Source organism: Lampris incognitus, chromosome 8, assembly GCF_029633865.1.
Source record: "Lampris incognitus isolate fLamInc1 chromosome 8, fLamInc1.hap2, whole genome shotgun sequence".
Lineage (NCBI taxonomy): Eukaryota > Metazoa > Chordata > Actinopteri > Lampriformes > Lampridae > Lampris > Lampris incognitus.
The window spans coordinates 54,341,623-54,364,412 of record NC_079218.1 but is presented as its reverse complement, the minus strand read 5'-3'; the positions used below and the strand labels follow the sequence as shown (position 1 = coordinate 54,364,412).

General features: G+C 46.2%; 1 protein-coding gene across 1 annotated transcript; it reads right to left on the bottom strand.

The window, feature by feature from the left end:
- Positions 1-11,052: 11,052 nt before the first annotated feature.
- LOC130117166 (alpha-ketoglutarate-dependent dioxygenase alkB homolog 4-like) lies at positions 11,053-18,053 on the bottom strand. The gene is made up of 3 exons (XM_056285328.1): positions 17,598-18,053; positions 11,897-12,085; positions 11,053-11,793 (listed from the first exon to the last, which is right to left on the bottom strand). Exons 1-3 carry the CDS (start codon positions 17,709-17,711, stop codon positions 11,272-11,274), a joined length of 825 nt encoding a protein of 274 aa, XP_056141303.1. The 5' UTR covers positions 17,712-18,053; the 3' UTR covers positions 11,053-11,271.
- Between the last annotated feature and the right edge of the window lie 4,737 nt (positions 18,054-22,790).

The following is a 22,790-nucleotide window of genomic DNA, read 5'->3' as shown; positions in this document are numbered from 1 at the left end:
GGAGACGAGGAAGGCCAAAGAGGAGGTTTATGGACATGGTTTATGCATGTGGCTGGTATGACAGAGGAAGATGCAGAGGACAGGAAGAGATGGAAATGGGTGATCCGCTGTGGCGCCCCCTAACAGGAGCAGCTGAAAGAAAAAAATTTACATTTTGAAAAAAAAACCAAACAAACCCTACAGTAGTACAAGACAACTGAAAAACATCTTGCCAGCACTCGTATCTTTCTGCACTGTCACCTAATGCTAAGTTATGAGCTACCAACAATCCGTTGATTTAGTTTAAACAAACATTAGTTTGATCAAAGAATATGATCACTGTAACCTGAAGGGGTTCCTGATCCATGCAACACTGCTTATAAACCCATGCAATACTGCTCATAAACCCATGCAACACTGCTTATAAACCCATGCAACACTGCTTATAAACCCATGCAACACTGCTTATAAACCCATGCAACACTGCTCATAAACCCATGCAACACTTCTCATAAACCCATGCAACACTTCTCATAAACCCATGCAACACTTCTCATAAACCCATGCAACACTTCTCATAAACCCATGCAACACTGCTTATAAACCCATGCAACACTGCTTATAAACCCATGCAACACTGCTTATAAACCCATGCAACACTGCTCATAAACCCATGCAACACTGCTTATAAACCCATGCAACACTGCTTATAAACCCATGCAACACTGCTTATAAACCCATGCAACACTGCTCATAAACCCATGCAACACTGCTCATAAACCCATGCAACACTTCTCATAAACCCATGCAACACTTCTCATAAACCCATGCAACACTTCTCATAAACCCATGCAACACTGCTTATAAACCTATGCAACACTTCTCATAAACCCATGCAACACTGCTTATAAACCCATGCAACACTGCTTATAAACCCATGCAACACTTCTCATAAACCCATGCAACACTTCTCATAAACCCATGCAACACTGCTTATAAACCCATGCAACACTGCTCATAAACCCATGCAACACTGCTTATAAACCCATGCAACACTGCTCATAAACCCATGCAACACTGCTTATAAACCCATGCAACACTTCTCATAAACCCATGCAACACTTCTTATAAACCCATGCAACACTGCTCATAAACCCATGCAACACTGCTTATAAACCCATGCAACACTCCTCATAAACCCATGCAACACTTCTCATAAACCCATGCAACACTGCTCATAAACCCATGCAACACTGTCCATAAATCCATGCAACACTGCTTACGAATACATGCACCATTGCTTAGAAATACATGCACTGCTGTAGAATGTCAACATTCACAATTATTTGCTGCAAGCTACACAAATATGTCTATTTTCCAGATCATTTTAGCAGAAAGGTCTGTCAGCCTGTGTAAAACCAACAGTATTGAACTGTAATATTCAAGTATTCAGCCTATTTTTCAGACTCATTCTTGTAGTACTTCTACATGAACAGCACCATGAAGAAGTGCCAGTGTTTGCCTTGGACCGTCTTTAAAAAGTCCAACTCTGCAGCACCAGTTTAAACTTGTGTTGTTAGAAATCATCAAACATTGAATTTGATTTGTCTTTACTTCTCTGTGTTTCTTTTTTTTTACAAGGGATGGGTTGGGGGGGGGCTTTAAGGCCATGTTTGTTTGTTTTTTTATTCTATCATTTAGATATTTACTTTGTAGATTGTGAAAACACGTATTTTGTTTGAGGTTGCTCAACATTACCCCAGTTACTTGCAACTTTTTTGGAGGAGCAAAAGGTTTTAAAGGCGTGTTGTTGACTGTGTGCACAGGTTGAAATTGGGAAACAGATCTGTGTACGTCTCCCTGTACAAGTGCAGCACCGAGTCAGACAACATGCGTGAGAAGTTTGGTTAGCAATAGTTCAGCTGTTCTCTGGGTTTCAGAAGTCACGTGACGGAATGGAGCGTCTCTAGTTCGGACCCGTGTTCTGGAGTAGCACTGATGTAACGGGACGCTGTGTAGGAAGGGAATAGAAGTGAGTTTGACTCTTCTTTTTTCATCTGAGGATGAAACGACCAAGCAGAGAAACATCGGCGAGGTTGATTTAATCTCCGGTAAAACAGCTTAATCCATAAATCAGCACCCGGAAGTAGCTTCATTGTTTTCACTTTTTCACTGTTTGATTCTTCTGTTAGCGCAGCGTTTCGTGTCGGCGGGAAGAAACGTTTCACTCTGCGCATGCTCGATGTTGTGAACAATTTTACTGTCACGTGGCACAAATGAAGTCCCGTATATCTAAACCTTTGATGTTTGCATTTTTCTTTTTCTTTTTCGTTTTTGGATAAAATGGCAAATAAAAACGTTCGATTACAACTGACTTTGCCTTGCTGATATTTTCCCCGACATATTGCACCAGTAAAAACTACTAATAAGACACGTTAGCCCCCTAGCTAACTAACGGGTCTGACCCTTTAGCCGAGCGGTTAGTGACGTCGCCTTGTGGTGCAGTACACCTCGTCTCGAATCCCGCACCGGGCAAGAAAATAACCGGTTACACCTGTAATGAATGAAAGGTCACGTGTTTAACTTGACCTACTCACGGGTGTACGTGCAGTGCGTGTGACGTATACAGGAAGTGAGACGCGCATGTTATGAAGGTTGTATGTCGGATGAACGCTAGTAAAAGCTACACAGTTAAGAACCTACGAAGTCGGCTCGTTCATGAATTATTCTTATGTCAGTAAGACAAGGCGTCTACGGACATTACATGGTGTCAGAATAGTCTGTGTATCTGAACACGAGCGGTCATGCCGAAGTTTAATCCGCCGAGTGAATTCAAGTTTGACTGCCCCGTTGAATGGCCGGAGTGGAGACAACGGTTTTCGCGCTTCAGGCTCGCGACAAAGCTGGATAAAGACGACGGGGAGATTCAAGTGAGTTCGCTGATTTATGCAATGGGCGGCGAGGCTGAAAAGATATTCAGCTCGTTTGACTTCGCGGCGGAGGGTGATAAAGTGGACTATGATATCGTACTGAAAAAGTTCGATGACTACTTTATTCCCCGCCGTAACATCATACATGAGAGGGCGTGCTTCTATCAACGTAGCCAGCAGCCAGGAGAGACAGCGGAGATGTACATCCGGACATTGTACGAGCTGTCTGAACACTGTGAGTTTGGGGACAAGAGGGATGAACATATCAGAGATCGTCTGGTAGTGGGCATAAAAGATAAGGTGCTCTCCCGTCAGTTCCAGCTCACAGCGGACCTTACTCTGGTGAAAGTCATTGAACAAGTGCGCCAGGCGGAGGCAATAACAAAGCAGCTCAGCCTCCAAGCTAACCAACCAGAGGCCCTGCTGGCTAACGTCAATGTTGTCCGATGGCGGGACGAACGCCAAAACAAAAAGGGCGGACAGCGTCATGGTGGCGGCAGTCCGGCAACCAACAAAGTAGATGAATGCGGGAGGTGCGGCAAGACGCAGCACACCGATGAGCGGAAGTGTCCTGCAACGAACAGTAAGTGCAACAAGTGTCATAAAAAGGGACATTGGGAGCGTGTATGTCACTCTAAAGCGGTGAGAGAAGTCACTGAAGATGTTAAACAGCTGTACTTTCTGGGAGAAGTTGGCAAAGAGAGCAGTCAGGAAGATTGGACTGTTAGTTTAACAATAAGTGATGTACCAATAACCTTTAAAATTGACACGGGGGCTGACGCTACTGTTATCAACCAAGGGACATTTAAAAAGCTGAAGCCAAACATAAAACTGGGACCTCCTGACACATGCTTCATAAGCCCAGGTGGAAACATCAGCTGCATAGGACAGTTTCAAGCCACAACCAAATACAAGGAGAAACAATACTCCTTTCCAGTGTATGTGATCAAGGGGAGAGGCAGCTGTCTGCTGAGTCGTCCAGAGGCAGTGGAGATGGGTCTAGTGAAGCGGATGAATGAGGTCAGTGGAGTTTTCGGTTCAAGTGGACTGCTGAAAACAGACCCAGTGAAAATAGCTCTGGTGGAGGGTGCCCAGCCATACGCGGTGCATACAGCCAGACGGATACCACTGCCACTTGTACCACTGGTTAAGAAAGAACTGCAGCGCATGGAAAATGAGGGCATTATTGAAAAAGTGACTCAGCCCACAGAATGGTGCGCCGCTATGGTGCCGGTGCTGAAACCGAACAAGAAAGAGGTTCGCTGCTGCGCTGACCTCAGGAGGCTGAATCGAGCGGTGAAACGTGAGAAATACGTGCTGCCCACTATGGAGGAAATAATGCCAAGGCTCGCAGGGTCAAAGTTCTTCACAACGTTGGATGCAGCAAGTGGGTTTTACCAGATCCCCTTGCATGAAGACAGCAGGGGGCTCACCACTTTCATCACCCCATTTGGGAGGTATGCTTTCTGCCGCCTTCCATTTGGTATAACGAGTGCTCCAGAGATTTTCCAGAGAAAGATGGCGGAAACTCTGACCGGGCTAGAGGGCACAGAGGTGTACATGGATGACATCCTTATACATGGAGAGACTGAGGAAATCCATGACCGGCGCCTAGCAGAAGCGCTGGGGGTCATTGAAACAGCAGGTCTCAAACTGAACCAAGCGAAATGCAAGTTCAAACAGAAACAAGTCCGCTTCCTTGGTCATATCATCAACGAGGCAGGCATCAGACCTGACCCGGACAAAGTGGCCGGAATAGAGAACTTTCCTCAGCCCCAGAACGTGACGGAACTCAAGAGGTTCCTCGGGATGGTGAACTATTTGGCAAAATATGTCCCAGAGCTGTCCACTGTAGGTCAGCCGCTTTATGGACTGCTTAAAGCAACGACAGAGTGGCTGTGGGGACCTGCACAGAACACAGCATTCCAAGACCTTAAAGCAGCACTCGCCACCGCCCCGGTACTCACCTTTTACGACGTCACTAAGGCTACGGTGGTGTCAGCAGATGCCAGCAGCTACGGGCTGGGAGGCGTTCTGCTCCAGCAGCACGGGGAACACTGGAAGCCCGTGGCCTACTGCTCCCGACGGCTGAGTGACGCAGAGACAAGGTACGCACAGATCGAGAAAGAGTGCTTAGCCAGCGTCTGGGCATGTGAAAGGTTCGAGAAGTACTTGTTTGGGCTTGACAATTTCAGACTTGTCACCGATCATAAACCACTAGTGCCTCTCATGAACAGCAAAGACTTGGATAATGTGCCCATTAGGTGCCAGAGACTGTTAATGAGGCTGATGCGTTTCAATGCAGTGGCTGAATACGCACCAGGCAAAACTTTAGCTGTGGCTGATGCACTCTCCAGAGGCCCAGAGCAGCGCTACGGAGATGGTGCTTCTCATGATGATGTTGCAGCGCACATTGATGCCATCGTGTGCCAGGTGCCTGCCACACCTCAAAGGATGCAGGAGATAAAACAGAGCACGGATGGGGATCTGCAGCTCCAGACAGTGTTGAGCTTCATCAGACACGGCTGGCCTGAGTATGTCGATAAAGTGCCGGAGACAGTCAGAGACTTTTATCAGGTGAGAGGGGAGTTATCTGAGGTAGATGGTTTAGTCATCAGAGGCAGTCGTATCGTCATTCCCACAGAGATGAGGGAGGTGATCTTAGACAGAATACACGACGGGCACCAGGGGATAGTTAAGTGCAGAGAGAGAGCTAGCCAGTCAGTGTGGTGGCCCAAAATGACAGAGCACATTACAACAAAGATACAGCAATGTCAATTCTGCAGAGAACACAAGAACACACAGAGAAAAGAGCCTTTAATGTCAAGTGAGCTCCCACCCAGACCATGGCAGAAAGTTGGCATAGACCTGTGTGAGTACAAAAAGCAAAACTACTTGATAGTGTCTGACTATTATTCCAGGTTTTTGGAGATTCTAAATCTACCAACAACTACTAGCAGTCAGGTTGTAGCTAGGCTGAAGGCTACATTTGCACGTTTTGGTATCCCTGAAATTGTAGTTAGTGATAATGGGCCACAGCTAGTTTCAGAAGAGATGAGGAGGTTCAGTGAGGATTATGATTTCATCCATGTGACTTCAAGCCCACACTACCCCCAGAGTAATGGACAGGCAGAGAGGGCTGTTCAGATAGCCAAAAGCATATTAAGGCAGGAAGACCCTCTCCTCGCCCTGTTGACATACAGAGCTACACCCTCTTCTTCCACTGGAGCCAGTCCAGCGGAATTGCTCATGGGTAGGAGACTCAGAACCACCTTACCCACATTGCAGCATAACCTGAAACCGGCCTGGCCTAAAGAGGAACTGATCAAAACCGCTGACGCCGCAGCCAAATCGAGGCAGGCTTTCTACTACAACCGCAGGAACGGCGTGCGGACACTGCGCCCACTGAACTCAGGTGACGCAGTACTCACCAAACCTGATGGACAGAAAACATGGACAATGCCAGCAGTAGTTCACAGTCAGAGCTCCACTCCCAGATCCTACATAGTGGAGACAGCTCAAGGTGAACATTACAGAAGGAACAGGCGCCACCTGTTGGCCACACCCAAAACACTCACCTTTGTCAGCAGGGATCCTGACCATGTCACTCCAGGGGAGAGTGGAAACACGGGGGAGTCCCGAGCAGCAGAAATGCCAACTTCCACACCATATGTTACTCGCTCTGGCAGGGTGAGCAAGCCTGCAATCCGGCTGGATTTGTGAGGCGTATGGACTTGTGTATTGTGGGGGATTTTTTATTTTTTGTGAAAAGGGGGGTGATATACAGGTTAGAAAATCATCTTAGAGGGGGAGATGTAATGAATGAAAGGTCACGTGTTTAACTTGACCTACTCACGGGTGTACGTGCAGTGCGTGTGACGTATACAGGAAGTGAGACGCGCATGTTATGAAGGTTGTATGTCGGATGAACGCTAGTAAAAGCTACACAGTTAAGAACCTACGAAGTCGGCTCGTTCTTGAATTATTCTTATGTCAGTAAGACAAGGCGTCTACGGACATTACAACACCAGTATAAAAGAATAATTGAAATGTGTTAATCAGGCTTGTGTTTTTTTGTGCCCTATGTCGTGATTAACTTATACAAGCAGGGTCCGAAATTAACACTCGCCACCCGCCAAATGCGAGTAGGTTTTCTGATTGGCGAGTAAGTCTCAGAAGCCTACCCGCCACGTGGCGAGTAACAAAAAAAGTGAAATCAAACCACTTAATCCCCCCATCTCTCTCGCTCTCTCTCTCTCTCCCTTCCTCTCTCTCCTTAGCAACAGCAATAACAGAAATTAACCAACCAACATGCATTAGAATAATAACATAGCAACAGCAATAACAGAAATTAACCAATCAAAGTGCATTAGAATGTTGCTAGGCGCTACTGGCGGGTAACGTTACACACACACACTCGAGAGGAACAACGACAGCAGCACCGTCACACTCGGTGCTAGCCTACCCTATTCTTTTAACTAACGTTAGCCAGCAACACCAGTTGCTGAGTTCTGGGTCTATCCCGGTGTCTCCTCCCAGTTGGCTGTGCCCGGAAAACCTCCAAAGGAAGGCGCCCAGGGGGCATCCTGATCAGATGCTTGAACCACCCCAACTGGCTCTTTTCATTGCGAAGGAGCAGCAGCTTTACTCCGAGCTCCCTCCTGATGTCTGAGCTCTTCACGCTATCTCTAAAGCTGAGCCCAGACACCTTACGGAGGAAACTCATTTCATGTATCTGCGAGCTCACCCTTTCGGTCACTACCCAAAGCTCATGACCATAGGTGGATGGGATACAACCATTACCTCCATAGGTGGGGGGAATGATCCATTTTCAACCCCAGTTAATTTGAAATCAATTATGCTTAGTTTATGTAAAAGAAATAAAATAAAATGCCTGAAGTATAGCAAGTGTATTTTCCAAGCACCAAGCATGACATACCTGGGCCACACCATCACAGCCCAGGGTTTGCGTCCAGTAGAGGACAAGGTCAAGGCCATCAAGGAAGCTCCAAGCCCCAAAAAGGTGCCTGAGCTCAGGTCATTTCTGGGCATGGTGAACTATTAAGGTAAGTTCCTCCCAGACCTCTCAACATGGCTGGCACCCCTGTACTCACTTCTCCACAAGTGCTCTCTTTGGGAGTGGGGCCTGCACAGGAGACAGCTTTCGCCAATGTGAAAACACTACTGCATTCAGCGAGGCTGCTGGTTCATTTCGACCCAGACAAAGATATCATCCTGTCCTGTGATGCCTCGCCATATGGCGTCGGGGCAGTTCTTTCACATTTGATGAAGGACGGGTCAGAAAAACCCATTGGATTCACATCACGGTCTTGACACAAGCTGAGAAGGGCTACTCCCAGCTAGACAAGGAGGGTCTAGCTGTTGTGTTCGCTGTTAAACGTTTTCATCAGTACCTCTACGGTCGGGCATTTACCATACGTATGTACTGACCACAAACCGCTGATGAGCCTTTTTAGTGAGCTCAAGTGTATTCCTTCCATGGCATCAGCGAGAGTACAGTGCTGGGCCCTCACGTTGTCAGCCTACCAGTACACTATAGTCTACAGAGCAGGGGAAGACAACGCAAACACGGATGCACTGAGTCAGCTCCCTTTGCCTGACATACCCACCCAGACCGTGGTGCCTCCAGAGACAGTTTTCTTGCTGGAGAGACTGTCAACTTCTCCTGTGAATGCCAAACAAATCAAACAGTGGACAGAGAGGGACCCGGTCCTGTCTCAGGTGAAAAGATTCCTCATGCAGGGTTGGCCCCCTGTGGTAGAGGATGAGAGACTGAGGCCTTATGCTAAACGAAAAGATGAACTGAGCGTCCAAGATGGCTGTTTTCTCTGGGCCTCCAGAGTGGTGGTTCCACCTCAGGGGAGGCCCAGCCAGGGGCCTCCCGTATGATAAGCTTAGCCAGGGCATATGCATGGTGGCCTAACATGGACCAGGATCTAGAAAACAAGGTGAACTCCTGTTCCCAGTGTCAGATAAACCAAAAAATGGCACCGCCCGCCCCACTCCATCCATGGGAGCGGCCTGACAGCCCATGGTCCAGACTACATGTGGACTTTGCAGGGCCTTTTATGGGGCAGATGTTTCTAGTCATTGTAAACGCACATTCTAAGTGGCTAGAGGTATACCTGATGAGCAACATCACAGCCCCGGTGATGACTGACAAGCTGCGTCAAGTGTTTGCAACTTGTGGACTTCCTGACACACTGGTGAGTGACAATGGTGCAACATTTACCAGTGAGTTGTTCAGGGAGATCATGGAAAGGAATGGCATCCGCCATGTCCGCACAGCTCCGTTCCATCCTGCCTCAAATGGTATGGCCGAGAAAGCCGTGCAGACGTTTAAGGAAGGGCTTAAATGTATGACAGGAAGGGAGCCCATTGCAACAAAGCTCTCACGTTGACTGTTTCAGTGCCGCATAACGCCACAAACGACGACAGGGCTCACACCTGTGGAAATGCTGATGGGCAGGAAGCCAAAGTCGCACCTGGACTTGATGCATCCAGATATTAAAGCAAGGGTGGAGAGGAAACAGGAGAAACAAAAGCAGAGGCACGATGAGCGTGCCAGAGAAAGACATTTTGAGGAAAAGGACTGTGTGTATGTGAGAAACTTTGGCAGTGGTCAACACTGGCTGGCAGGGGTCATTCTAAAGCAGAGTGGTCCTATCTCTTTCGTGGTGAAACTAACAGATGGCAGAGTGTTCTGCAGGCACCAGGACCACATCTGCTGGCGCCACGACACTCCTCTGTGTCCAGACACTTCAGCAAGGGGGGTACACAGGGGAGACAGAACAAGGCCCAGCACAGGAGCATTATCCAGGGGCTGTGGTGACTACAGGAGTGAGGAATGAACTCAAAAGCTCACACATGCAACCCACTCCTGTGTTGAAGAACTCAGGCCCAGTGGGAGACACCACACCAGCGTCTGCTGAGGCACCCCCATGCCCACTGGGAGAGACCCCACCAATGTCTGCTGAGACACCGGGGGTAGTACTACGCCGCTCTCAGCCTAGTCACAAACGGCCTGACAGACTAACCCTTTAAGACAGAGACTGAAGTCAGGGTGTTCATGTGTTGCATAAGTGACTTACCTACTTCAGATGTTTACAGTGTCATGTGTTGGGTTATTGTTTATGTTCACGGGCCTACGCTACAAGTTTAAAGGTGTACAAGACTTCTGTTATTAAATGTTTTTCTGTCCACAGGGGAAATTTAGCTTAAGGGGGGAGAAGTGTTGTAAGTGTTATAATGCGTTAAACAGGACTAGTTTTATTATTATTCTTTAATGGGGTCCCTGGACCCTTTAGGATGTCACACAGCAAGTAAATTTGTTCTGTCCGTCAGTCTTTTGTGTATGTGCCATGTTAGTGCTCGCGGATGGCTAGTGCACTGCAATTCTGCTATTCATCGGTCCCATTCACTTAAGTGAAGCTTTCTTACTATAAAGTATACGTGTCCTTCAAGTTACAACAAAGACCACTTTAGTGTGGCGCAAGCAATGGCTAGATTATAATTTTAAGTGGATACCGTTTGAAATAAATTATTAGGTTTTGGTGCAGCATATTTCTTGAAAAAAATCCCCAAAGAATGGAAGGTTTCATAGATATGAAGGCATCACAGCATATATAAGAGCTTCAATAAAAATAAGAGCCTTACATTTATCAAGCCTTGACTAGTCATAATTGATATGTCTTGACTAGTCATAATTGATATGTCTTGACTAGTCATAATTGATATGTCTGCTTTATGATCATGGCACAGGGTCATGATCATGGTTTGAATGCAGCATCAATTTGCACTTTGTCCATTACCTTTACTTAGGGAAATAGAAGTTTTGGGAGTAAATTGTGATTGAGGCTTTACAAATAAAGCTGAGCTAGATTGGGCAGCACACTAGGTATGAAGTTCAGACTGAAATGGCCATTAGTGGCAGTTATTCATCTTTTGGCAGGTACAGGGACCATCGGTTTGAGACTGGAAAGAGCTGATATTCTTTTTTGAAGGGTTGTAACAAAGTCCTAACCCTATCAATGCCAAAATGTTCTGTAGATTGAGGTATTTTACACTAATTTAGAAATGTACCCACCAGTATCACCTGGAATCAAATGAAGGTCTACAAACACAGACTGAACTTTATTAGCCACCAAAGTAATACAATAACAAGGTGTGTGTGAAATCAAATGAAGCCCTTTAAATATAGACTGAACTTTATCGGCCACTAAAGTCATACAATACTAGTACGTGTGTCCATCTGAATAGTAAGCAGACATTATTCATGTTCAGCTGACTTTTACTATGCATGAATGTGCATTGTATTCTTATTTCATTTACTTATTTTAGCCTAGACTTGGGTACCCTGGAAGCTTAGAGCAATATCTAACAGCTGAGCTCCTAGCTGTGCCTGCTGTCCTCTGGGTAAGAACTCTGCAGACAGCTCTCTGAAGGTAATGCAAACTCTGCGTGCTTCAACATCCTTCCTATGGATGGCGTGTTTCCATTTGTGCCTTGCCTCACTATGAAGTGCCAGCAGTGATCTGCGGGGGACACGCACAGCTACTCGAACCTCCTCCTCCAGTCCCAGGTCTGATAGGCCCTTTTCGAGGGACATCGTCAATGTGGTGTCTGATAACATGTTAATAGTGACTAGAAGTTCCCCCCACAGCCAGGAGTCATCCAGATGTGGGTCAATGGCAGAGCCTCGCTGGGGATTGTAGTCCAGGTTGCACTGTTCCACTGGTTGGAAGTTGGCAAGAAGTGGCTCTTGGAGCATTCGGTGAACCAGTTCTCGGCTTGCTTCAGGCAATCCACAGAATTTGCCCAAACGCAATTTTCGCCGCTTGAAATTCACTTTTGGGCCAAAGTCCTGCAACATATATGAGTAGAGGTTTTTTTTTTCTTTTTCATTTCATCATAGTAAAAAGTGAGTTGATGAAATTATCACATACGTAGCAATGGGTTACACCAACCTGCTTCTTCCGTCCAGACTGGGACTGGTTCCAAATATCTTGGTCCATCTTGCGAATCTGTTCACTCTCCTCGTCTTCTGATATGAAGTTTTCCCAAATAACCACTCCAGGGAAGGGAAAGGATGTAGGCTCACCGCCATTGCGTGCAGCCAACTTCAACACAGGATCATACCAGAAATGGTGGAAAACCTAGGCAAACAAAATTCATGTGTTCAAGGCAACAGATTCAGCAGATTACTTTCTGGTGGATGACAGCAACTTGCACCAGAGGTTCTCAATCACCTGCCTTTTGCTGTTCAATTCTTGACTCCTTAACTAGCCTATTTATTAGAATGAATATCTATTCAGAGGTCATTTAAAGATAAGCAGACATGAACTGTGAAAAAATGGTATTCACAAACACTGTGAGCAATGCAGTTAGAGAAGCGTTTGATGACTGACTGATTGAATGAATTTGCCAAATTATTTCTACGCCTTCAAAACGGCATTTGCATATATACACACACACACACACACACACACACACACACACACACACACACTTCCGAGCCGTCTCGGTCACTGCTCCACCCCCTCTGCCGATCCGGGGAGGGCTGCAGACTACCACGTTTCCTCCGATACATGTGGAGTCGCCAGCCGCTTCTTTTCACCTGACAGTGAGGAGTTTCACCAGGGGGACTCCTCAAGACAGGAGTAAAATGGGTGTGGGGATCTCAACAGCATGTAGCATTCCAGAGGTCCAAGGACCTACTGTCAGCATCGACACTGCTGGCACATTATGATCTGTGGGTCATAATGTGCCAGTTGCCCCTGATCATAACATGTGACGGCTCCCCGTACGGAGTTAGATCAGTTTTGTCAAATAGGATGAAGGACAACTCTGAGAGGCCCATCTGTTTTGCGTCCCGCTCTTTGTTGCCAGCAGAAAATAACTACTCTCAGCTGGAGAGAGAAGCGCTAGCTGTAATTTTTGCACAGAAGTTCCACCAATATGTGTATGGCCGTAACTGCAACATCCAAACTGACCACAAGCCCCTACTGGGTCTACTAGGTGAGCTAAAAAACATTCAGCCAGCTGCATCACCGCGCCTTCAATGCAGGGCACTACTACTGGCTCAATATCAGTACGTCTTCAGATACAGGCCAGGACCCTCCATTGCAAATGCTGATGGCCTCAGCAGGCTTCCCCTCCCAGAAATACCAAAGGACACACACAGGCCAACCGAGCTGACATGCTTATTGAAACAGCTTCAGACTGCTCCTATTACCAGTCATCAGCTGAAGCAGTGGGTTTGTAGGGATCCTTTGCTTGCTAAAGTGTGTCGCTTCGTCAAAGAGGGATGGCCTGCCACCTGCCCAGCTGAGGTTTTATGTCTGTTCTTCAGAAGACAGAATAGGCTCTGTGTAGAAGATGGTATTCTACTCTGGGGGCGCCGTGTTGTGGTGCCACCACAAGCTCGTGAAACCCTGCTGGAGGAGCTTCATGAACCACACCCAGGAGTCTCGAGAATGAAGGCAACAGCCAGAGCTCATCTGTGGTGGCCTGGATTGGATAACGAAATAGAATTTAAAGTGTAACCTGTACCACATGTCAACAGGTACGCAGCACCCCTCCCCAAGTATCAGTCTCACCTTGGGAATGGCCTGGCAAACCATGGACATGCATTCACATAGACTATACAGGTCCATTTCTGGGGGAAATGTTCCTAATAGCAGTACACAGGCATTTGACACGGTTTGAAGTTTACCCTGTCCGAATAGCCACGTCAACAGCAACAACTGAGCACCTAAGGGAGATGTTCAGCACTCATGGCCTTCCCCATACAGTCATGTCAGACAATGCTGCAATTTTCATGAGTGCTGAGTTTAAGGGATTTTTGACATCCAATGGCATAAGACGCATAACATCTGCCCCCTACAAGCCTTCCACAAATGGGTTAGTTGAAAGAGCTGTCCAAACAGTTACGAGGGCCCTGAAGAAAACCGTGGGATCATAAGGATCGCTAGAGACGTGCATATCAAGGTTCTTGGTGGCATACAGATCAACACCACATGCAACAACAGGCAGGTCACCAGCGGAGATGTTATTCGGCCGTCCTGTCAGAACTAGGTTTGACCTGCTAAGACCGGATGCCCATGCTAAAGAATTCCAGAACCAAGAGCACATGATCTGTAGAAAAAACAGCACCAGGCCAACCAGAACACTGGCATCAGGTGCAGAAGTGTGGGTAGGGATTTCACAAGCCTTAAGAAATGGCTACCCGGGGTGGTGATCACCAGCACAGGTCCTCTCTCCTATAGAGTGGAGGTGGAAAGCCAGGTGCTTAGACGTCATGTGGACCACCTTTTATTAAGAAGAGAGTCAGACAGACACCACCTGCTCAAGGAAGACCAGCGGCAAATCCCCAAGGCTGACTGGGACATTGATGGCTATCGAGCTGAGCAGTCAATTCAGCCACCGTATACAGAGCCTGGGGACCAGGTGCAATGACCACAAGCTGTCGGGGGAGGGGATGGTGGAAGTGAAGCTGAGCAGCCGCCTCAGCCGCCAGATACTGACCCTGATGTTAGGGAGCAGGAAATAGGGTACGAGGGCCCTCGCCATTCATGCAGGTCAAGGAAGCCCCCTGAAAAACTTGATTTGTAGTTAGAGTGGCCAGAACTCGTTCGGGCACAATAATCCCTGTTCTGAGTCCACCAGAGCTGGGGCAGTCTACCCTCACTCTGACTTAGCTGCTTTCAGTGAATATGATGTTATTTCATTAGACCCATATTTACTCATCTGTGAGTGTTCGTGGGAGTTTATTTCAAAGTAATGGTTATGCTCAGTGAGGGGTGGAGGAATGTTATATCTTGTAGTTAGTCCGCCGCCCACTAGGGGGGGGGCAGTAGAAAGGAGAAGTAAGAAAATGACGTAAAAAAAGCAGTGAGGAAAATAAAGAGAGCTGATGTAGACGGTTACTGAGCAGTCGTGTCGTTTTTGCTGTCTGATATGTGGATAAATTCCCCCCTGCGACTTGCAGTTATATAGAGGTGACCCTCACATTTCCCAGGGAGAACTCCAACATGGCGGCGCTCAACTGGGGACTTGTCAGTATCCCCACACCCACCCGGCGCCTGTCACCTTGGCCAGCTCTGGAGAAGTAATGAGTCCAGCCCATCTGCAGGAATTGGGTACCAGAGCCCATGCTATGGGTGGAGGTGAGCCCAACTCTGTATATCTAGTTGGTACCGCTCCACCTCCCGCACCAGCTCAAGCTCCTTCCCTGCCAGAGAGGTGACATTTCATGTCCCAAGGACCAGTCTGCACTGCCGGAAGTCGGCACGCCCCGATCCCTGCCTTTGCCTGCTGCCCGGCCTGCATTGCACCCTACCCCAATGCTCATCCCCGCAGGTGGTGGTGTTGCTTTTTCGGGCTGGGCCCGACCGGGTCCCATGGGCCAAGGCCCGGCCACCAGATGCTCGTCGGTGAGGTCCCTTCCCAGGTCTGGCTCCAGGAGGCATTACTATTTAATTATTGATTATTTTACATTATTTTATTTGTACTTGTTTTATTTTTTCACATACATGCAGCTCCTCTTGCTTTCATAGTTCCTTCCCAAAATACTGTCTAACTTTCAAACAGTTTTTAAATTGTTTTTTGTCATTGTTTGTCTATCGTTCTCTTGTTGTCTTGTAAAGCAATTTGTCACTTTGTTTTGGAAAGTGCTTTAAAAATAAAGTTTTGTTATTTTTGTTATTATATTGGGAGAAGGATGCTGAACATGGAGCTGCCAGGGAAGAGGAGAAGAGGAAGGCCAAAGAGGAGGTTTATGGATGTGGTGAGGGAGGACACGCAGGTGGCTGGTGTGACAGAGGAAGATGCAGAGGACAGGAAGAGATGGAAACGGATGATCCGCTGTGGCGCCCCCTAACGGGAGCAGCCGTAACAAAGCAGTGATTCTCCATGTAGGGGTTATTGCCTAGCATGTTGTATGAAGGCGTGTCCTCCGAACTAACGCTCAGATCTTTATTAGTTATTGGGAACTGGTCCCATTACCATGTCCTGGAAGCCTACGTAGGTCCACATTTATGACATTTTATATGAAACTTGCATTGAAATTAAGACCACATCTCCCCTACTGCAATATGCCTGGGGAGGAAAACCTCCACCCGCATATATTTGTCTCTTTCAATGTGAAACTGAAGAAATGACAAGTTGTTTAATCATTTTGATATCAAAATGATTAAACTGTGACGAGACAGAAGACACTGACGAGACAAAAGATACTGTGACGGGATAGAAGACACTGTGACGAGACAGAAGACTGACGAGACAGAAGACACTGTGACGGGACAGAAGACACTGACGAGACAGAAGACTGACGAGACAGAAGACACTGTGACGGGAGAGAAGACACTGTGATGGGACAGAAGACACTGTGGCGGGACAGAAGACACTGTGGCGGGACAGAAGACACCAACGAGACAGAAGACTGATGAGACAGAAGACACTGTGACGGGACAGAAGACACTGACGAGACAGAAGACTGACGAGACAGAAGACACTGTGACGGGACAGAAGACACTGTGGCGGGACAGAAGACACTGACGAGACAGAAGACACTGTGACGGGACAGAAGACACTGACGAGACAGAAGACACGGTGACGGGACAGAAGACACCGACGAGACAGATGACTGACGAGACAGAAGACACTGTGACGGGACAGAAGACACTGACGAGACAGAAGACTGACGAGACAGAAGACACTGTGACGAGGCAGAAGACACTGTGACGGGACAGAAGACACTGACGAGACAGAAGACACTGTGGCTGGACAGAAGACACTGACGAGACAGGAGACACTGTGACGGGACAGAAGACACTGAAGAGACAGAAGACACTGTGATGGGAGAGAAGACACTGACGAGACAGAAGACTGACTAGACAGAAGACACTGTGACGGGACAGAAGACACTGACGAGACAGAAGACTGACGAGACAGAAGACACTGTGACAGGAGAGAAGACACTGTGATGGGACAGAAGACACTGTGGCGGGACAGAAGACACTGACGAGACAGAAGACACTGATGGGACAGAAGACACCGACGAGACAGAAGACTGACGAGACAGAAGACACTGTGACGGGACAGAAGACACTGTGACGGGACAGAAGACACTGACGAGACAGAAGACTGACGAGACAGAAGACACTGTGACGGGAGAGAAGACACTGTGATGGGACAGAAGACACTGTGGCGAGACAGAAGACACTGACGCGACAGAAGACACTGATGGGACAGAAGACACCGACGAGACAGAAGACTGACGAGACAGAAGACACTGTGAGGGGACAGAAGACTGACGAGACATTAGACACTGTGACGGGACAGAAGACACTGTGACGGGACAGAAGACTGACGAGACAGAAGACTGACGAGACATTAGACACTGTGACGGGACAGAAGACACTGTGATGAGTTTGAAGACGTGACGTTATTGTGGCCAACAAACATATTGTCCATTTGCACAAGACCGTTAACAAATCTTGCACCAATTACTGAAGCTCGGGTTGTACCGTGTTTTTAATCGCGAGTTCGTGACCGGGGGTGGGGAAGGTGCTGTAACAACACCGGTAGGACGTCCACACTAGTGACAGCATGGCCGTCATGAAGTTGTAGGGAAGATCTGGATTGTGTCTTTAAGGATCCGGTTACCTCGTGTCCGCTCTCCGCCGCGTGTTTGTTTTCCTTGGAGTCTTCACATGAGAGACAGGTGCGGACGCCTTTGCAGCCACATGTTGTGCTACATGCAAAAGTGTCCGTCATCATCAAATGAACACGATGTCCAGAGAGGCGTCTGCAACCTGCAGCAGCTCTGATTAAAGCTTCCCGTCCTTCCTCGTCTCCGTGCCAGTCGTCATAGCGATCGTTCACGGAGGCTGATTTTCTCCCACCAGCGAAGAGCGTGCGTCTGAAGTCTCAGCAAGACCAAGGACGGATCCGGGTTTTGTTTTTTTGCATCCTGGTTCATGTAAGCGCAGCCGGAAAGGCTCGACCAGGAAAACGCGCGTGTCTCCGTCAACAGAGCACGCGCTGAGAAATGTATCGCTTCACTTTACTTTTTGCTTCGATTGGCCATATTTACTCTACACACTGATGGGACGTCCACAGCAAAACCGCCGACAATTCCCTTCACGTGAACCTGACCCGGAAGTTTTTTACGGCAGGCGCGCGCATATATATATATATTATTCAATTATACAATGTACAGTTATTGGGTGAACAGCAGGATATGTAGGACAAAGCATACACATAAAGGGAAAGAAAAAACGGAGAAAAGAAATATACAATGGCTCGGGGTCTCATCTCAGCTCAGCAGTTATGAAGGCAAAAATACATTTTCATAAATTGTGTAGGTCTCAATGGCTTTACAATTTTTACTGCATTTAACTGTTTCTATATATTGAAGGAATGTGGCTCTGAAAACAAAAAAGTTAGGGTTTTGGGCTAAAAATTTGCCTTATGGTGTTTGCAAAGAAGAAGAATCAAGTTTATCATGAATAGATGATTGGTATCCTTAACATCATTCTTAGTTACTCCAAATAGAACATGCTCTTTTTTAATATCAATGGTAGTAATTTTCCTGTGTACCCAATTGTTTACATCAGTCCAGAAAATATTGCTATAAGTGCATTCCCAAAAAAGATGAATTAAAGATTCTTCAACATTACTACAAAAACTGCAGCTTGGATCAATGTCAGTCTTATATCTGGAAAAGTACATTTTAACAGGGTAACAACGGTGCATTATCTTAAAAGACACTTACTTAACTTTGTTAGTTAATAAATATTTCTTTGGCAATAACCATGACCATTTCCATTGAATATTGTCAAACATGTTGTTCCAGAAAAAGACAGCAGGGGGAGTAGTAGGTCTAACAGTTTCCCTGAGAATAACGTTTCTTATACACAAGTTGGTAGCTTTTACACTCAATAAAGGACATTCAACATCAATGAAAATATTAATAAAGTCTAATGAAGGAATTACACAATCTTTGCCTTTGGGTGCAGATGATAACAGTATTTTGGTACCAGTGGGAACTGCATCAAATACAACTGCATAGTCTCTTGGAGTAACAGGAAAGTCATACAAACGCATGAATTCATCATAAGTGAGTAGATGGCCTGCAGAGTTAAATAACTGGCTAACTAATAGTATATCTCTGTCAAACCATCTTCTATTAAATAAAGTTTTATTCTTATATCTTATATCTTTATTGTTCCATATGAAATATTTATGCCGGGAAAAGTTGTGTTTATACATTAATGACCAGCATAATAACATTTGTTTATGATAATTGGAAAGATTCAGTGGGATTTTGGCAATACTGAAGTTGCATCTTAACAGAAAGGGTGTAAATGGCAACTATTGATCTGCCATTTTTTGGTGCCATATTTATGTTTAATATACAGATTTGCATTTACGGTGGTTTGACATTTTCACTTACCTGTTATTGATTTACCTGTTCGCAAGCTGTTGGCACAATGTATACATTGACTTATTTCATGTACTTACCTGTGACGTCCACGTGAGGACGATCTTTTCCTTGTTGTTGATCCTGTAGAGCGGAAGTGTGTCATTGAGTCAGAGCTTGGCGGCATGTGAAGGCTAGGAGACGCTACATGTCAAGTAATGAACCTAAAAAGAAAAGACAAACTTTTCCTTTATGTTTTTGAAAAAGAGACTTACCTAAGTTTATTGCAAGCGTAAATGTTTTTACTTACCTTCTTTCACGAAGAAAGCAGCGGATTTCCTTTTCTTTTAACACCCTTGGTCTGCGGAATAAGGTAAATGGCTATTTCGCCTCGTTGATATTCAGGATCTGTCCAGCAATACTAGCTAGCTACTTTACCTTGTCTGCTGTCATATGGAAACGTGTTCATGCACAATTTATTTCAGTGTAATTGTTTTGTACAGTGAAATTTATGTTCTCTCTATGTTTCTTGTTATGTGAAGCTAGATAGGACGGTGTATTGATGCCATTTTGTGTATCTGTCTTGTTTTCACGGTGTTACGAGACGGTGAAGGAGAGCGGGAGAGAGAGGAAACAATAAACACCCCATCGAGCACCAGTCGAGACTCTCCGCGTCTGCTTTCGAGAACCAGGGGCAGTTACAGTGAAAACTTACCCACATGGGACGTCGGTCAAGCCTTCATTGTTGGTCAAGCCTTTGTCATCAGTCAAGCCTTGTCATCCTCTACAGCGTCCAAACGGATCCAACGAGAGACATTAATCAGAGACTATATAAGAGCTACACACATGCAATATATATAGCCTGTCGACTGAAACCTAGGCCTACTTCACATTCTGAGGTAAAATCTATTTGAATTGTTTATTATTTTGAAGTGCTCAATATTTAAAGGTTGAAAGGCATCTTCTGAAATAGAAAGGTGCGAAAGTTTAAGCACCCCCTTTATTCAATGGTACGGTTAAAGTTTATTTTTGCCATATGGTTGATGTTATTCCATGAAAGTAATTGCTGGAGCCTGTCGATCAAGTGTCTCAAGAATGAAATAGTCCAGTTGGTTTTCCTCCCTTAATTTTGGTCATGTTAAAAAGCTTCTGCTTAGTAGTCTGTAAATGCCTGGGTAGGAAAATATCACTCATACAGACTAGCTAAAGTCACTCCTCACATACGTTTATTACAAACACTAGGCAACCAAATATTAGTGAAATAGTCAAACCAGCAACACGAACCAGATAGAATGTCGCTCCATACAGAAGAAGTGAGCAAATCATTAGATGTACAGCCTAGCACATCAGACTCTCGCCGAAGAACTCTAACAGAAAGAAGTCGAGAGATGCACGATCAGAATGCCAAAAAACATGAGAAAGCGTTTGACAAAGCCTTTGACTCTTGGGAACAGGCAGCAACAGAGAGTAGAACAACACTGAAAGCTCTCTGTGCTCCAGATGACCTTGATAAGATCCAAAGGGAAAATCAAACGAAATATGATGCAGTACGGTGCCAGTATCAGCCTATTACACGTAATCAAACTACAACCCCAAATATCGCACATAAAATGGACGCTTGTGATACGATAACTGATGAATTACTCACCCTCGTGAGTAAACGACAAGAGACAATTAATGAGAACTATAATTCCATACTTGAGAAAGAGAGAGTAAGAATGGCTCTTAGCAAAGCTGAATACGGGTCCATCTTTGGTCACACAAATACTGAAACAGAGGTCCCAGGATCATCGCACGAGTCTACTCACCACTCAAGTTCAACCTCTAATAGCTCTAGCAAATGATTAGATGCAGAAGCAGAACTCGCTGCCAAACGAGAACAAGCAAAAGCGATGAAAGACATTCAGGCCCAGCAAACACAACTTACTAGATTAGAAAGTGAATTGAAACTTGAGGAGGCGAGGATGTCGGCAGAGCAGCGAATTAAGCAGGAAGAGGAAAGAACTAAGCTGGAGCAGTTAAAGGCAGAGAAGGAAGTCCAGGTAGCAGCAGCTCGAGTGAGAGCATACGATAGTTTTGGAAGTGATAGTGAAGACGACACATACTATGAAACAAACGTTGCTCATGACTGAACATACAGCTCAGCTGAACCTAAGCACCACATTATTCCAACCTCGAACAGCACCCCTGGAAACGACAGCATGCGAGGAAACTGTCAGCCTAGCCCAGGCTTTAGCAAGCTCACTGAGCATAAGCCGCCTACCTGTGCCTGAACCAACAGTGTTTAGTGGTGATCCCATCAAATACGTTGACTGGAAGATGTCTTTCATGGCTCTTATCGATTAGAAGCCCATCCCGATGAGTGAAAAAATGTTTTATTTGAAAACATACCTGTCTGGAGATGCACTCAAGGCCGTCGAAGGATTCTTCTACAGGACTTCAGAAGATGCATACAAAGGGGCCTGGAAAGTCCTGCAAGAGAGATATGGGAACCCATTCATAGCACAAAAGGCTTTCAGAGACAAACTTGCCAAATGGCCCAAAATCAGTTCCAACGATCCTCGAGCACCGAGAGATTTTGCAGAGGCAATACCACATGTCAAAGGTCTGGCCATCCTAAATGGCTGCGAAGAAAATCGAAGGTTGCTCCAGAAACTGCCAAACTGGATCGTAAGAAAATGGAGCTGAATCGTTGTAGAGGAGCTGGACAAGTCGGAAAGCTATCCAAATCTTGCATGCTTCACAGAGTTCTTGAACAAAGAGGTCCGGATAGTCTGTAACCCTATCACTGCCCCCTTCTTCATGAACGCCAAGGACTCAGATGAAAGGTCATCAAAGAAAGTTAGAGCCCTTAACACAAGCATTCAGGAAGAGGACTCTACTCAAGAGACACAAGGAGCACAGGGCCATAAGGTAAAACCACCCTGCATAGTCTGTAAGGATGAGACACACGGCATTGGCAGATGCCCCACCTTTGCCTCAAAAACTATGGAAAATGAGAAAGCATCATCCACGAAAACCACCTTTGCTTTGGATGCTTAAGGAAGGGGCACATCACAAAGGAGTGTAAAAAGCGATACACTTGTAGTACTTGTCATCGTCGACATCCAACCTGTCTGCATGAAGAGCGTAGACAAAAGTCAGCAGAAGCAAGCAACAGTGGCTTGACATCCGCGGACAACAGTACTACCAACCAGGAAATCCACGAGGTCCACTCTAATGCATCAACACAGCATGTTTTTGCCACCGCAAGCATAGTCCCAGTCCTGGTGTCTTCAGTTCGAGAGCCACAGAAAGAAGTACTAACTTATGCATTACTGGACACTCAGAGTGATTCATCCTTCATTCTGGAAGATCTACTTGATGACTTGAACGTGGACTCCAAACCTGTGAATCTAAAACTTAGCACTATGACCGCCACCAACACAGTCTTG